Source organism: Crassostrea angulata, chromosome 6 (genome assembly GCF_025612915.1).
Source record: "Crassostrea angulata isolate pt1a10 chromosome 6, ASM2561291v2, whole genome shotgun sequence".
Classification (NCBI taxonomy): domain Eukaryota; kingdom Metazoa; phylum Mollusca; class Bivalvia; order Ostreida; family Ostreidae; genus Magallana; species Magallana angulata.
Genome location: NC_069116.1, coordinates 14,934,953 through 14,954,489, shown reverse-complemented (window position 1 = coordinate 14,954,489; position 19,537 = coordinate 14,934,953). Strand labels below are relative to the sequence as shown.

Below are 19,537 nucleotides of genomic sequence, written 5' to 3'. Positions count from 1 at the left end.
TGCATAGCTCCAGGTGATAGATTGTTGATTTAAGATAGTTAATGAGCTAAATACGCAAATTTATTTAGTTTCATGATTTACAGCTTATACAGATACCAATCTAAGATGTTAAACATTAATTTCAGTTTTAAACTCATACCTGCAGATATCAAATATATGCATAATAGCGTATTTAGCATATCAACCTTAGATACAACTTTATGTCCTTCTCACATTCCTTCAAAAACATTCAACAAGATCAAAATTAAAAATACTTTAACGGCTTAATTTATTTATTTTTTCATTAACTAGCACACAAAACATTTGTTTGGTGAATTATTATAGTAAAGATAATCTATGTATAATTGATAACAAAAGTGATATACATGTAACATAAGTATATACTGGATAGAGTTTACTTCAACAAGTCCAATTATCCTCAAGTCTCCCATTTCTTATATGCAGGAAGTGTGAGAGATGTCTTAAAGTCTTTTTGCAGCAATGGATGCATCTGGCAGAAAAGAGAAAGGTCAAAGATTATAGAGCTCACAGAGTTGAGGCATCAACTGTATGAGTCCACCATTATCATATTATATGAAAATTATAGTTAATGATATCATATATGTTATAATATGGTAGTGTATGGTATTGTAGCATACTATATAGTATGATATTGTATGATATCATTGTATAATACTATACAATGATATTGTATCATACTACACCATATGTGTAATATAATACCTTACAATATTGTATAATATATGATACCATATTGTACTTTATCATCTATGATATGATATTGTATCATATGATACAATATGATATTGAAATTGAACATACAAAATACAGTATTCTCTGTTTTACGCACTGGATGAATCTGTATTTTGACAAAACTGACTGTGTAACGAATCTATCCCACTGAATACCTTTTCAAGATTTGTTAAGAGTTCCACAACATTAGAACCATTTTAACAAGATCTTGGACTTTCAGTAGGGCATAGCTATCTATTTTTTGCGTCAAAACAAGTTAAAATGATGCGGTTTCAAGTGAAATATTTACCGATTGCATAGTATTAGCCCAAAAGCCAGAAAAATGTTGTTGATTTCAAAGAGCCATGGCTGAGTGGCCAGCAATGAAATAGACAGGCCTACGTCACATTGCTGTTTGATACAACTACATAAAGTCCAAGCTCTTGTTAAAACGGTTCTATTTTGATTGTGTTTGAAGAATTCACATTAAATCTCTTTTGTTTCACTAAGTCAATGATCTTCTGCACAAACTATTTACCGGTACATGCTGTCATGTCTGTTGGTAATATCAGAACATAATCTTGTGCTTGATGATTAATACACCCCTTCCAAGAATTTTCATTGACGGTGTATTATGAAATTTCAGGGCATCTTGTGATTTGCTTTTCCTATCAATTGCCTATAATTTTGTCTGAAGCGGGATACAATATTATATTATCATGCATACCACATTATTCAACACTGAATCATATAACATGTTTTATTCTATGAAACAATACTGTTTATCTATACAATATGATTCTGCCTGTACATATAAGGCAAAATAAAAAGAATAGGATTCATAGGATATATCATTTATCAACAATGACCAGTGGGTATAAACAGGATTTTCATTATGTACCGTATCCAGCTCCAAGACTCTGAAACCATTTGGGTTGTTCTTAAATCTGCCAAAGTGATCAAGATCACTCTCAGTATCTGAAGCTAGCACTGAGATCCATTTGCAACAGTTTTAAATCAACCATGCAAGTTTAGATTAGAAAGGACCATTATTTACCCAGATATACTGCATGAACTGCTCCAAAAATCCTTAACCTCTTCTAGCATATGAAACCTATGTCTCAGATCTAGCATCAGAGCCTGTTGAGTGCATCTGAGTCAGTACTACAAAATAAATCATCGATCTGTTTGGGAGAACCAATAGTTACTGATATACTGGTAGCTATCAACAGGCACCTGCTCAGAAAATTTTAACCAGCTCAAAAACCTTAACCTCTTCCAGCATTTGAAATTTAAAGCTCAGATACAGCATCCATGCAAGTTTGGTCAAGATGGAACCTGTAAAAACTTAAGAAAAGGACCTACTCCAAAAACATTAATCAGGTATAGATGCTTGTGACTAATTGTGCTGGAGAAAAATACATGTAAGTACATTGTATGGGTTTTTTATTTATAATTAGATAAATATTTAATACTTGTGAATTCTCCATGGTTGCTGCAATTTTTTCCAACTCTTCTTCAAGTTTTTCACATGCACTAAAAAGATAATTGAGACAAAGAATTACATATACAAATATATATCTGATGAATCCAATAAAAACAACTCTGATATGTATATATAAAATGATTATATGAGCACTTAATTTAATATACCATCAAAATGTAACAAAAATTCTTTGTTTAAAAATTAAGATCTATCATATTTTTTTTTAAACTTGTACAAGAATTTGCAATACTAGAGTTCTGAAATATATTGTACATGTATCTTATACTTACTCTTTCTGTTTTGAAATCCTAAATTCAAGTTCACATTCATGTAATTCTAATTGGTCAAGATTTTCAGCTGCAGCTCCCTAAAATAAATTGAACAGAGCCATTTTTACAAGCTTGGACTTTGTATAGTACGTGGCAAACTCTGATTTGAAGAAGGCAGTATTTACTCATCATTAACTGTCCAGTCATTGACTAATAGATATGAATCCAATGAATGCAATAAAACATGACCAACTCCTCTTGGACTCATGATCATCAAAGTTTCACAGGTTTCATCTTTAAACTGCATCTTGTTGGGTTTGAAAATCTTCCCAGCTACCAGATATATTAAATAAACATTCTATAGGAGTAGTGGAAGCTGGGATTTAAAAGATACTGTTTGGCAATCTTTATCTTAGGATATGTAAAGTGTTCAGGCAATAATAGAAATATACACAATCCTTGTATTTTCTATCATTTAATCTAAACTAATGTAATGTTACTTAAAATACAACAGAGATATTGAGAGAAGAGAGAGAGGGGGAGATTTTAAAGGTGCATGTCTGTCCTCTATTCTATTGGATCACAGCTAAGAGAACAAGGATTGAGGTGTTTAGAACTTTGTTAAACAATAGATATTGCTATGATACTTAGATTATCCTGAGGTTCTACGTAATGCCTGCATTACTCTTGATTTTGGAAAGTAATGCTACATGAGTGGCATTACACATTAGTAGTATTAGTTTGAAAACATATAATGCATTACCATTACATTTAGCAGTACCCTAAGCCTGTTTGTGGGTCACCTGACAATCTCGATACCAAAAGCATGGATGCTTTGAGACTATAAAACACATTCATTATCTACCGTATCGCAAAATTAAATAGCATAAATTTGATATACTTTAATGAGCAAAACAAAAATACACATATATCAGGAACACATTGATGTTCTACAACATTTCCTACTTCTTTCTTTTAACTCAGTTCAATTTCAGCATGTTTGTCAGAGAGTACAATCAAACCGATAATACAGTGTAAAGTTAATGCAAAATAAACCTGTATTTATTACCGTAATCTGTTGGAAAGTTTTTTGTCCATGTTGATGTGGCACCTTAATCATTTTGAGACTTGCCAAAACTCTTGAATAGAAAAAAAAGAAATTCACAATTTATCATAGTGAATATTGGGTGCGTCTTTTTACCCCAATGAACCCCAATGATACCCAATGAACCCCAATGATACCCCAATGAACTTTGAAATACCCAAATGATACTAAGTATGTTCATAATTGATACACTTAATGAATTTTATGTAACAACATGTTACACAAATGAAATTTCAACTACGTGCCGTTTTTTCACCGATTGGGCCATATCTTGTGATGGGAAATTATTAGAATTTTTTAAGCTAAAATTTGACTCAAAGATTGTTTGTGACCTGAAATTATGTCCTGATGGGAGCTTTGGTCATTTGTGCTAGTTCAACATAACTTTAAGAAAAAGAGACATATCGATTCTTTTCCATTAGAGAAAGACTTCAGTTTTTACTTCTACGTCTTTACAAATAAATGCTGAATGCAGAAAAATGAAGGTTGAATGAGATAACCCCCTCTCTTCCCAACTGCTTTTTAATTTTGCTCCCCAATTGCTTTAAATTCTTATTTGGGACAGTAATAAAAAATTATAGAGAAATTTAACATTGGAACAAATTGAATATATCATCCATTTCAGTGTGGATTTCTTAAAACCCTGCCAGCTCCTCTAAATATTCAGCCATGGTTTGGATTTTTTATTTTAATTTTAAAGAATAGTTTTTAAAAAAAGAATTAAGAAAACTTTCGGTCAAAAATGAACAAAAAGAAAAAGGAAAAAAAAACACTTGATATTACTTATATATATGTACGGTGTTTATTCACACGCTTGCGCGGAAAATCTTTTAACTATGCACACATTTAGTTTCATTGGGGTATTAATATTTCAAAGTTCATTAGGATATCATTGGGATATCATGTGGTATCATAGGGGTATCATTGGGGTTCATTGGGGTATCATTGGGGTTCATTGGGGTAAAAAGACGCACCGGTGAATATTTATTACATTATCCTGACATAAAAAAAAAAATCTGAAAATAATTTGCTGTTGATTTTGTGGGGGGTTAAATTAGCTAATAATACACTCACATTGCAGATTTTTTTGGTTCTGACAATAAATAAATCTGAATCAAATATTGATTAGGTATATAAAACAATCTACTCAAATTGATCATTTTCATAAGAGCCCAAGATTTTGTAAAATTTAAAATGCTAAGTAACTCTATCAGAGAAAACTCAAAAGCTATCATAGTTTTATCTATTTCATCCCTATAAAAAGCAAAGTAGGCCATGTTCAGTCTTTAAATTGAAACTGAATACACATAATATATTGATTGTCTAGTTCATTTACAAATATGTGTACTAAAGCTTTGATACTTATAATTTGGATTTCTTTAGATATACCACTAAATCAAAGTAAGTTACCTTTTCTCCGATAAATCGACTGCTGATTTAACACTATCATAATACAGACCATGTGACCTATTAAGAATTAACCTGTAAAATGTAAAATAGATCAAATTATTCAGAGTACTTATCAATACACATCCTGTACATGTGTTAAGACATAAGTCTTTAGTAATGATACATAAACTGTCCTTATTCAAATAATGCCTTAATACTAGTCATTATTTGTCACATCTGTCAATGTTGCAATTGATTTCAATAAGGTTAATTACTGTTTTGCTGTTTCAATAGTTCTGGCCACATTCTTGAATGTTTCCTCAGACAAAGGTTTCCAGTTTTCCATTTGTTCCTTTGTGAATGTAACTTTTCTTGTGTCTAAAACATGAAAAAGTTTATGTACAAATGTACCAGTATTTGATTTTGTTTCAGAATGTTATCGTAAAAATATGGTATTTTTGATTAACTGCGCAATGCATGCGCCGAACTCCTTTTTTTTTCTTTCTTCTGAGAAATCACTTCCTTTACTTCGTTTTCTTAGTCCGCCCAGACTGTAAACCCAACCAGTTATTAAGTTTTTACTATTCTCTTAGAAAAATACTAATATATGTTTATACATGTATTATTAATATATGATGTCCATTAAATTATAATAATTTAATTCTGGTTGTAACGCGCATTCTGATTGGCTAAACAATTATTTTATATCGTATAAAGAATGTTGCCTACGTCATAGTAAGACTAACGTCAAAAACGTAGCCATACGCCTGATGTTATGTTTGAATTTTGTACATTTTACGTCATTTTAAAGGTAAAATGCCCTTTTTTAATCTACCATGAAGAGTAAAAAAAAAAAAATTATAAGCAATGAAGCGGTTTAAAAAAAAGCGTAAACTCAATCCATTTTATATCGTATAAAACTAATAAATATTGAATTCATTCCTTAAATATATATATTTGAACCTACCATCTTTATCAAATTCTAATCCATGTGTGGCATTAGTTTTGTCTACTGTTGATATATTTACAGTAGACTGTTCCTTATTGCTTTTCGTCCGATTGGCTGGAACCTTGGTCAGTTTTTTCTTTTTTCCATTTTCTGAATTTTGTTTATTAACCTTAGATTTCTTGTCGACGGGAAACAGCTCCTTTCTTTTCTGATTTGTCTTTGTGAATTTCACCTTTGCCATTTTTAAGAAATCATCTGAAATAGAGATAGACCGATATAGACCAATTTTCGTGAGCAAAACAAGTTTACGTGGTTCCTACGCTACAGATAAAGTAATCAGCTACGCTTATATATTGGATTTTGTGACCATTCTGAATGGTATTCAGTGAAAGAAATAAGTAAATAAAACAAACACAACTATCTTGAAGTTGAAATTTGCCGCGTTTTAAATGTTAATTCGTACCACGGATAGATCAAATCTCATCAAGTCGTACGCAGTCGGTTTGTGTCAAAATGCTTCGCAGGATCAGGGACGTATAGACAGGAACGTATATACTTCCCTGGTATAGAGTATAGATACGCTGATTGATTATTATCTTAAAAACTTCTGAATTTTTTTACTGGATACATAGGGAATAAGGGATATAAAACTTTAATAATAAATATTCCGATGACATTTTTTATTGTTACGAAGATGAATACTATAGTAGGCATATGTAAGAACGGTGCATCGGCTGTTATAATGTACAATATATATAACAAATTCATTAAACGTATACTTTATAAAATACATGTATAATACAGAACAATCTTTCAAAAGTGACCACATAGTTATCATGCTTATAGAAAAATATATAAATAAGATAAAAAACAAAACAAACAAAAACAAACAATTTAAACACCCCCCCCCCCCCCCAAAAAAAAAAAAAAAGAAAAAAGAAAAAAAGAGTGAATTCTGAATGAAAGCCACCAGGCCTTAGAGTATAAAGTCCTATATGAAATCAAGGTTTGGATTTTATAACGCCACAGAACTTTGCATAAACAGGAAAAACGTATACGCGTAGATCTATAACAACTTTAGCATTTTATATATCTTCTTTTTTTTTATAATCAATGGCATATGAGATTTCATTTCTTTTTTTGATGCATGGGTGAGTTGTTAAAACCTATTTTGAACATGTCTGAAATTCGCCGATTTATTTACCCCCCCCCCTCCCCCTTCCCAATGTATGTGTGTATAAAATCTTTAATATTGGTTATAATATGTGTCATTTATGCTAGAAGCGCTCTCTTGCACAGGCCTATGATGACAGAGTAAGATTTTAAAAATTATTATTGAGTTCAAATTGACTGAATAAACCTGTATGTACTCCACATTACATTGTGTTATTTTAAATGGTAGAAGTAATAGGAAGTTCTTATTTTCTTTTCTATTCAAATGCTTTGAGGTCATTTTTCCTCGGCGATTTAAACCCAAGCTGTGTTGATATCTACAGTATCTGCAATGAATAGGGATTTAAAATCGTGTCATCGTTGGTTTATTTGTTAAAAACTGTCGAATTTTATCCTTCTACTTTCGCCATGGTAGCTATAACGCAACTAAGTCTTTGGATTTCTGCGCTAGCCGTATTTTCTTGTCAGGCTCTATTGGTAACGTACATCGTGGAATCAGAGACGTTCTGTGAAATCAACTCTACGGAAATTGACAAGGTTTCGAAATCCATGGTAGTGTTTCTCGATGACGTGTCAACTAGCTCAAAACAGATGTATTTAACAAATGATTTCATTCCTGTCTGCACTTTAAATAATGTGGAGATTAAAAATTCTACCGATTTGATAGGTAAGAAGCAACTTTTGGTCTCTGAATATGCATATGTGCAGTAGTTATATTCAGAAATTAAAGAAGAATTATTTAAAACTCAGTAATTGCTAGTTACACAAATAACATTAAATATGTTTTTTTCAAATTTACAACTGAAAGATGTATGGGGTTTTTAAATGCTCGATCAATTGCAACTTATCACTTAGCCGCTAAATGAAGAAAAATCAGTGCCTATGTGAATGCAGTTTGCAGAATAAAACAAAGAGATGCTTTAAAAATCATGTTTTGCTCACTTTAACAGGATATATCGAGTAAGATTATTTATACATCAGAAAAAAATAATAATATTTTTTTTTATTACAAAAGAATTATGTACTTGATAAATAACGTATGTTGGATCACACTCCAACCAATTAAATATACTTTTTTTTCTAATACAGTTTTTACGTCTAAAAGAAGAACGTCCAAATTTCCAACCTTTTTGATGAATTCGACTTTTCCCATTGTAACCAATACACATGACGTAAATAGAAACACAAGGTATTTTTTCAGGTTACCGCCAACAGTATCATTTTGTATTATTATAAATACAGTTCGATTTTCATGTTTGTTTGATCCCTCTATACAAAATGTAGTAATAAAAATAGCAATAATCTAATTCAGTCATCTCTTTCCAGTGTTTCCACCCAATACAAAACACCGTCTTTGGGTAACAATATATACGCAACACTTAAATCCCTGGACTGGACGTACATTCAAGTGATCCTGCAGCCGACACCATACTTCCGAAACATTTTGAGTGAATTTCAGAGATCACGTGACTCTCCATACATCTGCGCAATAAGAATCTTCGAAATAAATTCAACCTCTAATGTTGAAAACATGATGACGGCGCTTCAGTATGAAACTAACACTAGGGGGATTCTTGTTTTGACAGACGACAATGTCTTAGAGTAAGAATGCTATATACAGGGAAATATTCGCCCGTTTTATTTTCGCCCATTTCGTCCTCGTTGTCAGCGGGCGAATTTAAGACTGGGCGATTTTAAAACAATTTTTGAATAACTGTGTTATTAGTAAAAGTATCTTTTCCTAACTGTGTCTTGGCGAATCCAAGTCGAGGCGAAATCGTTTGCAATTGTAGAAGGACAAAATAACAAATGGATGAAATAGCCTTGTAAACTGTGTGTAAAACATTTTGAGAATTATCATCAATGTGTCCTTGATCGTTGAAAACCCAAATCCAGTCTAGAATACGTTTACTGACTACGTTGTATGAGCCAACTCGCCGAATACTTTTTGTTTTCATGAACAATTGTTCCCTATTCCAATTGGCTCAATCACAATTTTGCTTTAAATTTAGATATATCAGATTCAATTTATTGAAAAAATTGAAAAAACCCGTATAATTATTTTTGGATCTTTTCCTCTTGTAGACGAATCATTCAATTCTGGACATCGCTGACTGACCACGAACAACTGTACTTTGTGGCTCTGTATGAAGACTCGGCAAGCATTCAAAGATACATGGAATATATTTTAGGTATTTAAGAAGTTTCCTCAAAGTCAAATATGACATGAAATAACTTGTGATAAAGAAATGACAAATGTGGTAAATATATTTACTTCTTTTTCTAGGATGGGTTTTTATACCTAGACAGACAGCGAACACAAAATTAACAGGTAAAAACTCTACATTGATTTTTATATGGCATGTGACACACAATTATTCAACATTCTTTATATTTTTTCATAACAATTTAACCAAATAATCTTCAGATTTACCAAGCGGTGTCATAGATAGCATAAACCTCCCCCAAATCACACGGAGAGAAATACAGAACACTGTAAACTTCCTCAAGGACACCTTACTTCATGCGAATATCAGTGGATGTAATAACTCAAATGAAGAAGTAAACGACAGCTGTATAATATTGATGTGGATAAAAGAAATGAAGGTGCGAGAACAGCGAAGTCATGTTTACAACATTCAAATCAATGTATCAAATGAAGAGACCACCACAAATACAACAAAAGCAAAGTTTATTCAGGTAAGAGTTACCGGTATATGCATGATTGATGACGCAAACAACTGCTACTAGTACTATAGCTAACAAATTATGTCAGAATATCCTTGATAACCTTGTGACCCTTTAACTTGAGTTATATTTAGTTTTTTATAACTTGACAAATGTTTGAAATTTTTCTTTAAAGAAATCTATGGTGGCATATCTCTGCCCCTTGTGTGCAAGTTATTTTTCTATTGATTATGTGGACATGCAAGATAAATATGTTGACATGCAAGATAGTTATGTCAACATGCAACATAATTATGTTGACATGCAAGAAAACGGCAATCAAATAAGAGTTATATAAAAAAATCTCAAATATCGCCAACATGTGACATTCAAGATGCTAGATACGCTACCTATTAATGTCAACATGCAACTTATTTATGTTAACATGCAACTTCCTCATGTCGACATGCAACTTATTTATGTCGACATGCAACTAAGTTATGTTAACATGCAAGATAAATATGTCGACATGCAACCTAGTTATGTTGACATACTGTGGTTTCATTAATATTCAAGGGTATCAATTTTCGTGGATAAAGTGAAAATCACAGTTTCAAGGATAGGTAAATTGGTGGCCAATGACCCTATCAATACAAAATGTTAATAGAAATTGCATTTCAATGAACATTTAATTTCATGGATCAACTTAATAACGAAATCCGCGAAAATTGGTATTCAAAGAATATTGATGAAACCACAGTACAACTTATAAGTTGCATGTCAACATATTTATCTCGCATGTAAACATAACTAAGTTGCATGTCAACATATTTATCTTGCATGTCAACATAAGTAAGTTGCATGTTGACATAAATAAGTTGCATGTCAGTAAATCTATCTTGCATGTTAACATAAATAAGTTGCATGTTGACATAAAAAGGTAGCATCTAGCTTCTTGGATGTCACAGGTGGGCAATATTTGAGAATTTTTGAGATTTTGTTTAATTCTTATCTGATTGCAATTTTCTTGCATGTCAACATAATTATGTTGCATGTTGATATAATTATCTTGCATGTCAACATATTTATCTTATTATCTTGCATGTCAACATATTTATCTTACATGTCGACATATTTGATAGAAAAATAACTTGCACACAAGGGGCAGAAAACTTTTTTGTATTAAAGTTTTATTTTATAGCCATAATTTATGTAGTTTGAGTTCAATTACATAATACACAAATTAAAAATATTCTTAATGTCGATATCTTTCCCCAGCCTGGTGGAAAAAAAACCATGTACCTTAAATTTCCCCTTTGAAATGGTTTTGAATGTGAAATTATTTTTTTAAGGCTTGGAATTGGTTATTGTTCTAGGTAGGAGAAGTAAATAATACCCAGTTTACACCACTCGGATCCTGGATTTTGTATGACAAAGAAAACAGAAGATTAAGATCTACCACAGTGTCGTGGAATAAAGCGTTTCATTACAAGTGCCGATCACACGTGGCCTTTGAACAACTCACGTCACCATTTACCTCCGACATTCAAATTGCGGGGAACCTGCCCCTGCATTATTCTTCATATACCCCAGAGGGCTGTGGAGAACTTAGGAATAACTATGTTCTCTTCAGCGAGGCCATAGTCTTTGCTGTGGACTACGTGAACAATTTGACAGATATTCTACCATCTGTAAAACTTGGGTATGATATCATTGATACGTGTTCCGTACCGAGCAGGTTCATTCATCAAATGGACATATTGTATTCACTTGGGCTTAGAGATGCTAGTGTAAAGAGGAAAAATTACATAGGCGGCGTTGGATTTCCATTTAGTTCAGGAGTTGAAAGTCTAGCACATTACAGTTATTCAAAGAAAATACCTACCATTAGCATCAGTGCGACTAGTTCAAAATTTTCTGATAAGAATTCATACCCATATTTTATGCGTATGGTCCCATCTAATAAGGATGAAACATTAGCTATCGTTAGTGTTTTGAAACATCTGAAGATTCATAGCATAGGAATTGTTTACAGCAACGATGCTTTTGGCTCTGATCTCACAAAAAGTGTCTTAACCTTTGCAAATGTAAAAGGAATAACTGTTAACTATATGCTGAGAATTGAAGATAGCTATGTTGAAAATCCTGAAATTCTAAATTATTTAGTGGATATGTTTATAGTAAAAAATAATAAATATGTTCAAGCAGTGTTATCACTTACACAGAGCCAACACATAAAACCAATTTTACAACGGCTTAATGATATTGAAATCAACAACATATTTTGGATTGGATGTGATACTTGGGTAGCAGGGATAGAAAAGACATTTCTAAAGAAAAACGTTGATGTTGTTTCTAATGCTATTCTCATTGCATTTGAAACAAATCAGTCAGAAAAGTTTTTGAAATACATGAGAGACAAGGCTAACTTAACGGAACAAAACCCATTCATCAAGAAACTCATAGAAAAGGAAAACAACTGTACCTTTGACAGAAGTAAACAAGCAAAAATAGAGTGCAAAGATGTTGTAGATTTCAAAAATTTGTTCAAGAACGTAGACCCTCACGGCGAAACTCATATAATTGATGCAGTAATTTCACTCGCTCATGGAATCGATACACTCATACGAAACCACTGTCCACTGATGGATTATTGTACGGAAGCTAATCTACACATAGAGGAGTTGGCGGAAATTGTTCAGAAGAAACGAATTACGGGAATTGACGGCGAGAAAATATACTACGATAGCAAAGGAGACGGCAAAACTATTTTTTTCATTAGGCAGATAGATCCAACTTCTCCATCTTTTCATCGACAGGTTTGATATCATTTGTTTTAAATGAATTTGAAAATTATATTTAATCTTATAATTTGCAATTTCTTTCTTTGTATTAGTACGAAGGGGTTTTTAATGTGCGTCCTCCTATTTGCAGATAGGCATGTATCTGGAAAGCAAAATTTTGATAGATAATAGCACACTGAAAATGCCTAAATCAATTCAAGATAAAAGTTTAACTCCATGCACCGGTCGTGACTGTTATTCAGTTCCGACAAACCTGATAGAAATGCCCTACACCTTTATGGAGGGTGATGTCATGATCTATGCTTTCATAGAACTATATAAATTCAATGGAGTATGCACAGACGATCTCATTCTGGAGCATTTTGAGGTGGCTACTTCAATTTTATGGAGTATTTCAAACATTAATAGAAAGCAGCTCAAAGGTTTCCCGAAAATTGGACTAGGGCTATTTGCCGCATGCGGACATGATACCTCCTTAGCAAAAAGTGTTTTTAAACAGACATTTGTTGTTCCAACAATTCCATCAACCCCTTACACGAAACCTATTATTGGAGTGGTTGGAGCAATAACAAACCCTGTAGCATCGTCAATTTATGACGCCAGAAAGTCATCGTCCATGGACTTTCCGATGGTAAGTTTTTTCTTATAATTATAAGTAGTGGCAATTATTGAATATTAACTAACTAGACAAGGCTAAGGAATATTACACAAGTTTAATGTTTTATTTCATTTTAAGATTATATCAGCGTCGACAGAGAGATTCAACAATAGGGAAGGCCATCCGCGTGTTTTCAGAACCGTAATGTCTTCGACATTCGACGTATACCTTTCCTTACAATTAGCCAAAAAACTTGGCTGGAAATATTTCCATGCCTTATTTGGCAGTCGCGACCAAGAACTATTGGATCTTATGAAAAGAGAAGCATCAACTTTAAACATGTGCTTGGCAACTACTCGAGAGATTATTATGGACGACCTTGAAAATGAACTTAAAACCGCTGTTGATGAAATGTTGCAATATGATGGTGCAACAGTTGTTATGGTTTTTATTCCAACAGCTGCTATTGAGATGTTGCTGAAAATTGCTTCAGAGAAGAACACCGCCGGAAAATTGGTTTTCATTATTCCTAAACACGTAGAAAACATTCAAACAATCGTTTCAAAATACAAGAACCCTTCTTTAGGTAGAACAATCATGTACTATATTTTTTTGGCTTATTATTAACGGTGATATAATTGACTCAGTTATGACTGAGATTCTGATATCAAATAATAATTTAATTCTGGTTGTAACGCGGCATTTGATTGGATAGAAAAATTTAGTTAAATTTGTATAACCTGGTTTGCACGTCAAAAGACACGTCACAATGCACCAACGTCAAAAACGTACTAATCCGCTTGACGTTGCGTTTGAATTTTTAACAAATTAATATCATTTTTAAAAGTGAAACGGTACATTTGTACAGTAAATTACAGAAAATTAAGTCATGAGGAATGAACTCAATATCTACCCAAGCTATACTCGTATAACCTGGGTTGGAGCAATTTACGCTTTTTTTATAATCCGCTTTGCGGATTATAAAGCGTTCATTTCTTAAATGATATGTTTTTATTTAACTTATAGGATTGGTCGTAATGCAGAACAATTTGTTGGAAAACAAACAGTTCGGTTCATACTTCCAACATCTGAAAATTGATGAAGGAGACTGGACAGAAACACTGCCATGGGGCAAAACATTTTGGGAGGATGTACACCAATGTAACCTAAGGTTTTCAAATCGATACACCAAGGACTGTGCAACTGACTTAAACCTTAGTGGGCTACAAAAGAAACAGTCTCCTTTTGTAGCGTCAACAATTCATGGGGTTTATGCCTTGTCTAAAGCTTTCCAAAATGTTTTGGACAAGCATTGCAACTTATCATCTCTTAAGGAGTGTGTCAATGGGAATATGTCAGAAATCTACCATCAACTTGAGCTTGAATTGGATCGTGTTACGGTGACTCCTGATGGAGGAACGCTATTCGGTTTTGAAAATAGAAATGCAACAATTCCTATGGTTATCCTTAACTTCCAGTATGGTCCCAAAGGCACTCCTCGATTAGTCGAAGTAAGTATATATTTAAGATTAGGTATATCTTATTAACGGTGTATCAAAAGGTGTTGGAATTTATTGAATGTTGTATGAAAACACTAGTTATCCCCATGATTCTTTTCGTTTTAGGTTGGAAGTATACAAAAGGAAGAGATAACTCTAGATTTACGAAAACTAAGCATGTACAACTTGAATGGTGAACGGCGAATTTTTAAATCAGAATGTCCGGATGATCAATGTTCAGTATGTCTGGATCCAAAATTTGTATCTGATTACAACGAAAAGGTGCAATATCTTTCCACCATTCCTCATGTTACTCTGAACAGTATTGAAAGCGGAGTTGGACTTACTACTATCTTTCTTGTTATCATTGGTGTCGGAGTAGCTATTGTTTGTACTTACTACCTGGCCAAATTTTCCTCTCACAAAATATTTAGTCTTTCTGCCGACGGACATGCTTGCATAATTATAGGAACAACCGTGCAAATCCTGGGAGCAATGGTGTATTTGTTTGATGGTTCACCTTTAGCATGTGGAATTCATATCGCACTACCAGGTAAATGGGTAGAAAGATAACTTGTTAAATATAAATTTTATGATAAACCTTTATTATATGATGATGATGATACTAATAATCATTTTAGGAAGTGTCTATAGCATTACCCTGACTGGCTTATTGATAAAACTCAACAAAACAGCTTGCCTTCACGCAATCGTAAAAACAAATATTACTAAGCTACCAAAATGGGATTTTGCCTTCACGTATTTACCTATTGTAATATCGGCGCCAATCATCATATACGTCGTCTGGACTTTGGAGGACCCTGTGACTATGACGTGGTCGGTGCCATCTTTGTTTCAGATTTCAAAGATTGACGATTTATATATCCAATGGTATTGCGAATTCAACAGGTATGATATACCCGGTATTCAATCTTGAAAAACTAATGACAATGGCTGTATTGTTCGATGATTTACAGAAGATGAATAGTGTTAAACAATAAAATCAAAGCAGAGTATATATATTTCAACTCAAATCAACAAATATTTCAGTTTTCGATATTAAATGCAAAATGTTTTTATGTTTAAACGTCTTTAATTTATAGGACGGAATATATCATTTTTATGTGCTTCTTTTGGATAATTCTATTCCTGTGTATGACTTTATCGGTCATCTACAAATGCAGAAAAACAGGAAGGAAAGAGGTCAAGCAAGTTTTGTTTTCCGCAATCTGCTTTTCTCTATTCACTACTGTCACAACTGTGCTCCGTTTGCTGACTGATGATCACGTGATGTTCAGAGTATTTATGGCAATTACTCTGCCTTTAAATGGAATAATTATCTTGATTATAAATTTTCTTCCACAAATTGTCGATCTCATGAGGGAAAAGAACAGGGAACTTCTTTTTACCAGACTTATGTCTGATCATAAAACAAGCCAGGTTGCAAGCCTTTGGAAGGACTTCATTCATAGTGAAAACAATAGAACAAAAAGAAAAGGTAAGTAGAAATAAAAAGGAATTCTCAGTTATAGCGTAAACTCCTTAATGCAATTTTGTTTTAGTTCAATTTTTAATCACATTTTCAGCACGTTTTAGAAATTCTCTGAGCAGTCTTAATTTATTTTTTTAAATAAAAAGATGTTCGTAAAAATCTAAGTGCCCTGTTAGAACGGGTTATCGACCTCATTATCACCCTTGATTGGTCCCAATAGAAAATACTCAGAACATCATATACATTGCAGGGAAACAAACAATATCATCAAAATATCATGCTAACACATTTATAGTTTATTATTTAAAGCAATATGAGCTGTACTTTTTAGAAATTTATTTTGCTGCAAAAACCTGCTAGTATACTTAGTCTGCATATAACTTAAACTTTAATGATAAATAAGATTTGAAAAAAAATCATTAATTTTTGTCAGAAGAAAGATTTCTCTTCCAAAGAATATATAACAGTTTTATTTTTGTATAGGACGACAATAATCCAATTCTGCTTTAATTAAGTCTTCTTAATGGTTTCCCCACAAAAATAAGGCTAGCAAATATTAAAAAACCATGATATTTTTGTCACTTTAGTTTTTTTTAAAAAAAATTTAGCATGTAAATTGCAGCTCATTTTGCTTTAAAATTAAACTACCTTACATGTAGTGTTATTTCAACTTAACATTTAAAAAATACGACTCAACACAAATGTCAGAACCTTTACCCTTTCTGTGCAAATGTGCAAATTTTGTGTTTCTTTCACAAGGGATTTAGAACATAGTATTTAGAAATGATGATAGTAGCAGTAAAAGAAGAAACAATGTATCAAATTACACATAAACATGCGAATCATACTGACGCCAGGTCAAAATATTCTAAGAGATAGATTGCATTCTTTTAACTCCAGTGCCCGTTCTTTTTTGAACAATATTCGACAACTGAGTATACTAAAAGAGTAAAATAGTGCAAACCGATGGTTTCAAAATCAACTGTACAAGCCATAGTGCATTTTACATCAAGGATTATGACCTTATCAAATATCGACGGCTTTTAATGCTTTCGTTATATTTGATTGCCATTATAGGTGCTTTCAAGTAATGCTACTTTAATATTGTTTTGAATGATACGAGCTAGCGCTGGTTATAAGAATGAAAAAGCATTAGCGCTGTAATTTGGTAGCTTTGGTTGTAAGGTGCTACCCAGGGATTTGAGGATGCTATGGATCGTACAGGCCTCGTCAGGCAGTAATAAGTAGAGATGAACATAACTGACTACTGAGTACTAGTATTTAAACACAATTACATGTATAATCAGTAAGACTTGGTACATCGGGGGGGGGGGGGGGGGGGTTCAGAGTACATGTTTGGCAACATAAATTCATAACAGTATAGAAATATATATTTTCTTACAGATTCAAAACAAAAGAAGAATGAGAAAGGTATACTTTTATTTCTTTATTGTATGAATTGAAAGATATAAATATTTATCGTATGCCCCGCCATTACATGACAGAGACCTTTTAGTTTTACCCTTTTCCGCCCGCCTTTTGTCATTTTGTCAAAAATGTTATCGGCAGTCTTCCTATTACGCTTATAGATAAATAATTTCTTGGAACTTTTTATATGTTAAGTACTGACATCAATTTCGTGTTTCACATTGTTGATAAACTTTCGATATGGTTACTTTGAAATTCCTTACCTATTTGTCTTTGACTAAGTTCGTAGACATCATAGACATCAAGGTGTATCCATTTAATTAAAAAAAAATTGGTATTTATATTTTCCCCTGAAGAGATTTTATGTACATAAGTTATCAATTCATTTAAACCACAAATAAATCTAGAATAAAATACGTGTAATAGATTTAATAATTTTCTCTCTTTTTGTTTAGTTTCTTTGTCCGTAGTTGGACTCTCATCAAAATGGCGTAAAAAGACACGGAACACATCAACACCTATCTCGGCATCTGAGGCATAACAACGTGAATTCATTTATTGAATAAACAACAGTTTTAATAATGTGACATGACTTTGTGTATTTAATATTTATAACTCATGTCCCAGCAATTGTTTATATTTAATTTAATTACATCTCCTCGTATTTGTCTAGTGGTGACGCAAAACAATAATTAAACTAGTGACTAACATGCACTTCATTTTTTAATAAACATACATGTATTGTTTTAAAATATAACAACAGCATTAAAGTTAAAATCGTTTAAATAATTTGACAATGACAAAGATATTTTCATTTCCTGCTCTTTCAAGGTCATGCATGCTCAACGAACGGAAAATATTGTAGCATGGTTCTACTTGAGGCATTGGAAAGCTGTTTGATCTTTGTTTGTAAAAATTAAACAGCTTGTGTTTGGTTTTATGAGTATGTCATGCAAATGTGATGACCAGAATAAGAACGATTATATTTGAACAATAAAATGCTTTCTTTGGTGATTCATTTGGGATATGAAGGTAGTGACATTGCATAAAAAATACATAACCCGCGTTAGCGGGTTATGGAAAATTTTTTGCTGCAATGATTGCTTCCTTAATAACCCGCATGAATCAATCATCAAAGAAAGCATTCTATTGTTTATATGAACATATTACTTTTAACTAATTAATAAATTAATTATGAAAAGTTAGTAAAATTTACTAAATTACTGTTAATGTACAGAAGTGCGTTAGCTAATAATATAGCCAAATCGTCTCCTGTGAGACTTTGAGTCTGACATCAAAATGATTATTTCGTGCAGTCCGTGATTTTTCTTAGGTCACTGTAGGTTTCGACAAATCGATTAACAGGGCATGTCAATTTCACTCCTCAGTTTCTTGTCAGTTTCAGCTGCTGTAGATTTCGACCAATCGATAAATGGAGCGTGTAGATTTCAGTCTGACTGTTTCTTTAGAACTATGAATTAAATATAAGTTTCCGTAAGAAACAGAGGAAATAATATTTGGTAGATGTAAAAATTGATCGATAAGTTCACGAAGAAATTGGATTTTCTTTAGAACATGTTTTTGTTACGGATTCTCAACAACCCCTGATTTTTTAAGACAATATGTCACAACATGGCAATTTGAACGCATTATCAAACAGTTTATACCGGCAAGATTTGTTGTCTATCTCAGGTTTGTGAAGGAACCTTAAGGGATATGGATGAATAGTTGTGTTGAATAGTTTAAGTTGAAAAAAGTTTAAGTATATATCATATATTTCGTCAAAATTGATTGCTTATAAGATTTAAATCAATTAGAACATTAAAATTCTTTTATTTATATTTTCTGATATTACCAAAAAGGATTTTAAAAAATACTATGTTATTTGTGTAGTTTGTTATATGTTAGTTTCCTAGGTTAACCAGATATTTTTGAGGCACATAGAA

The 19,537-nt window shown here is 32.4% G+C and overlaps 2 protein-coding genes across 3 annotated transcripts; one reads left to right on the top strand and one right to left on the bottom strand.

The window, feature by feature from the left end:
• Positions 1–244: 244 nt before the first annotated feature.
• On the bottom strand, positions 245–8,287 carry LOC128189863 (uncharacterized). 2 transcript variants are annotated; one of them, XM_052861643.1, is made up of 8 exons: positions 8,230–8,287; positions 5,949–6,185; positions 5,257–5,359; positions 5,003–5,074; positions 3,557–3,626; positions 2,509–2,585; positions 2,208–2,268; positions 245–490 (listed from the first exon to the last, which is right to left on the bottom strand). In XM_052861643.1, the coding sequence occupies exons 1-8, from the start codon at positions 8,270–8,272 to the stop codon at positions 419–421; spliced, it is 735 nt and encodes a 244-aa protein (XP_052717603.1). In that variant the 5' UTR covers positions 8,273–8,287; the 3' UTR covers positions 245–418. The 2 variants fall into 2 exon arrangements, with proteins under 2 accessions (XP_052717603.1, XP_052717604.1); XM_052861644.1 differs by lacking the exon at positions 8,230–8,287 and adding an exon at positions 6,344–6,410.
• Positions 7,410–18,301, top strand: LOC128189859 (uncharacterized). The gene is made up of 15 exons (XM_052861635.1): positions 7,410–7,770; positions 8,193–8,292; positions 8,430–8,705; positions 9,189–9,295; positions 9,391–9,435; positions 9,532–9,803; positions 11,147–12,589; positions 12,705–13,205; positions 13,311–13,758; positions 14,199–14,683; positions 14,798–15,224; positions 15,313–15,580; positions 15,775–16,169; positions 17,568–17,594; positions 18,047–18,301. Exons 1-15 carry the CDS (start codon positions 7,512–7,514, stop codon positions 18,130–18,132), a joined length of 5,139 nt encoding a protein of 1,712 aa, XP_052717595.1. The 5' UTR covers positions 7,410–7,511; the 3' UTR covers positions 18,133–18,301.
• Positions 18,302–19,537: the final 1,236 nt, after the last annotated feature.

What these genes read in the sequence shown, in the direction of transcription:
- LOC128189859 (XM_052861635.1), top strand. Translation starts at nt 7,512, where the DNA reads ATGGTAGCTATAACGCAACTAAGTCTTTGGATTTCTGCGCTAGCCGTA. An exon ending in AAATTCTACCGATTTGATAG is followed by an intron (nt 7,771 to 8,192) that starts GTAAGAAGCAAC and finishes TTTCTAATACAG; the next exon opens with TTTTTACGTCTAAAAGAAGA. An exon ending in AGCGAACACAAAATTAACAG is followed by an intron (nt 9,436 to 9,531) that starts GTAAAAACTCTA and finishes AATAATCTTCAG; the next exon opens with ATTTACCAAGCGGTGTCATA.
- LOC128189863 (XM_052861643.1), bottom strand. Translation starts at nt 8,272, where the DNA reads ATGTGTATTGGTTACAATGGGAAAAGTCGAATTCATCAAAAAG. An exon ending in AAGTCGAATTCATCAAAAAG is followed by an intron (nt 6,186 to 8,229) that starts GTTGGAAATTTG and finishes TCTCTATTTCAG; the next exon opens with ATGATTTCTTAAAAATGGCA. An exon ending in CAACCATGGAGAATTCACAA is followed by an intron (nt 491 to 2,207) that starts GTATTAAATATT and finishes CTTTTCTGCCAG; the next exon opens with ATGCATCCATTGCTGCAAAA.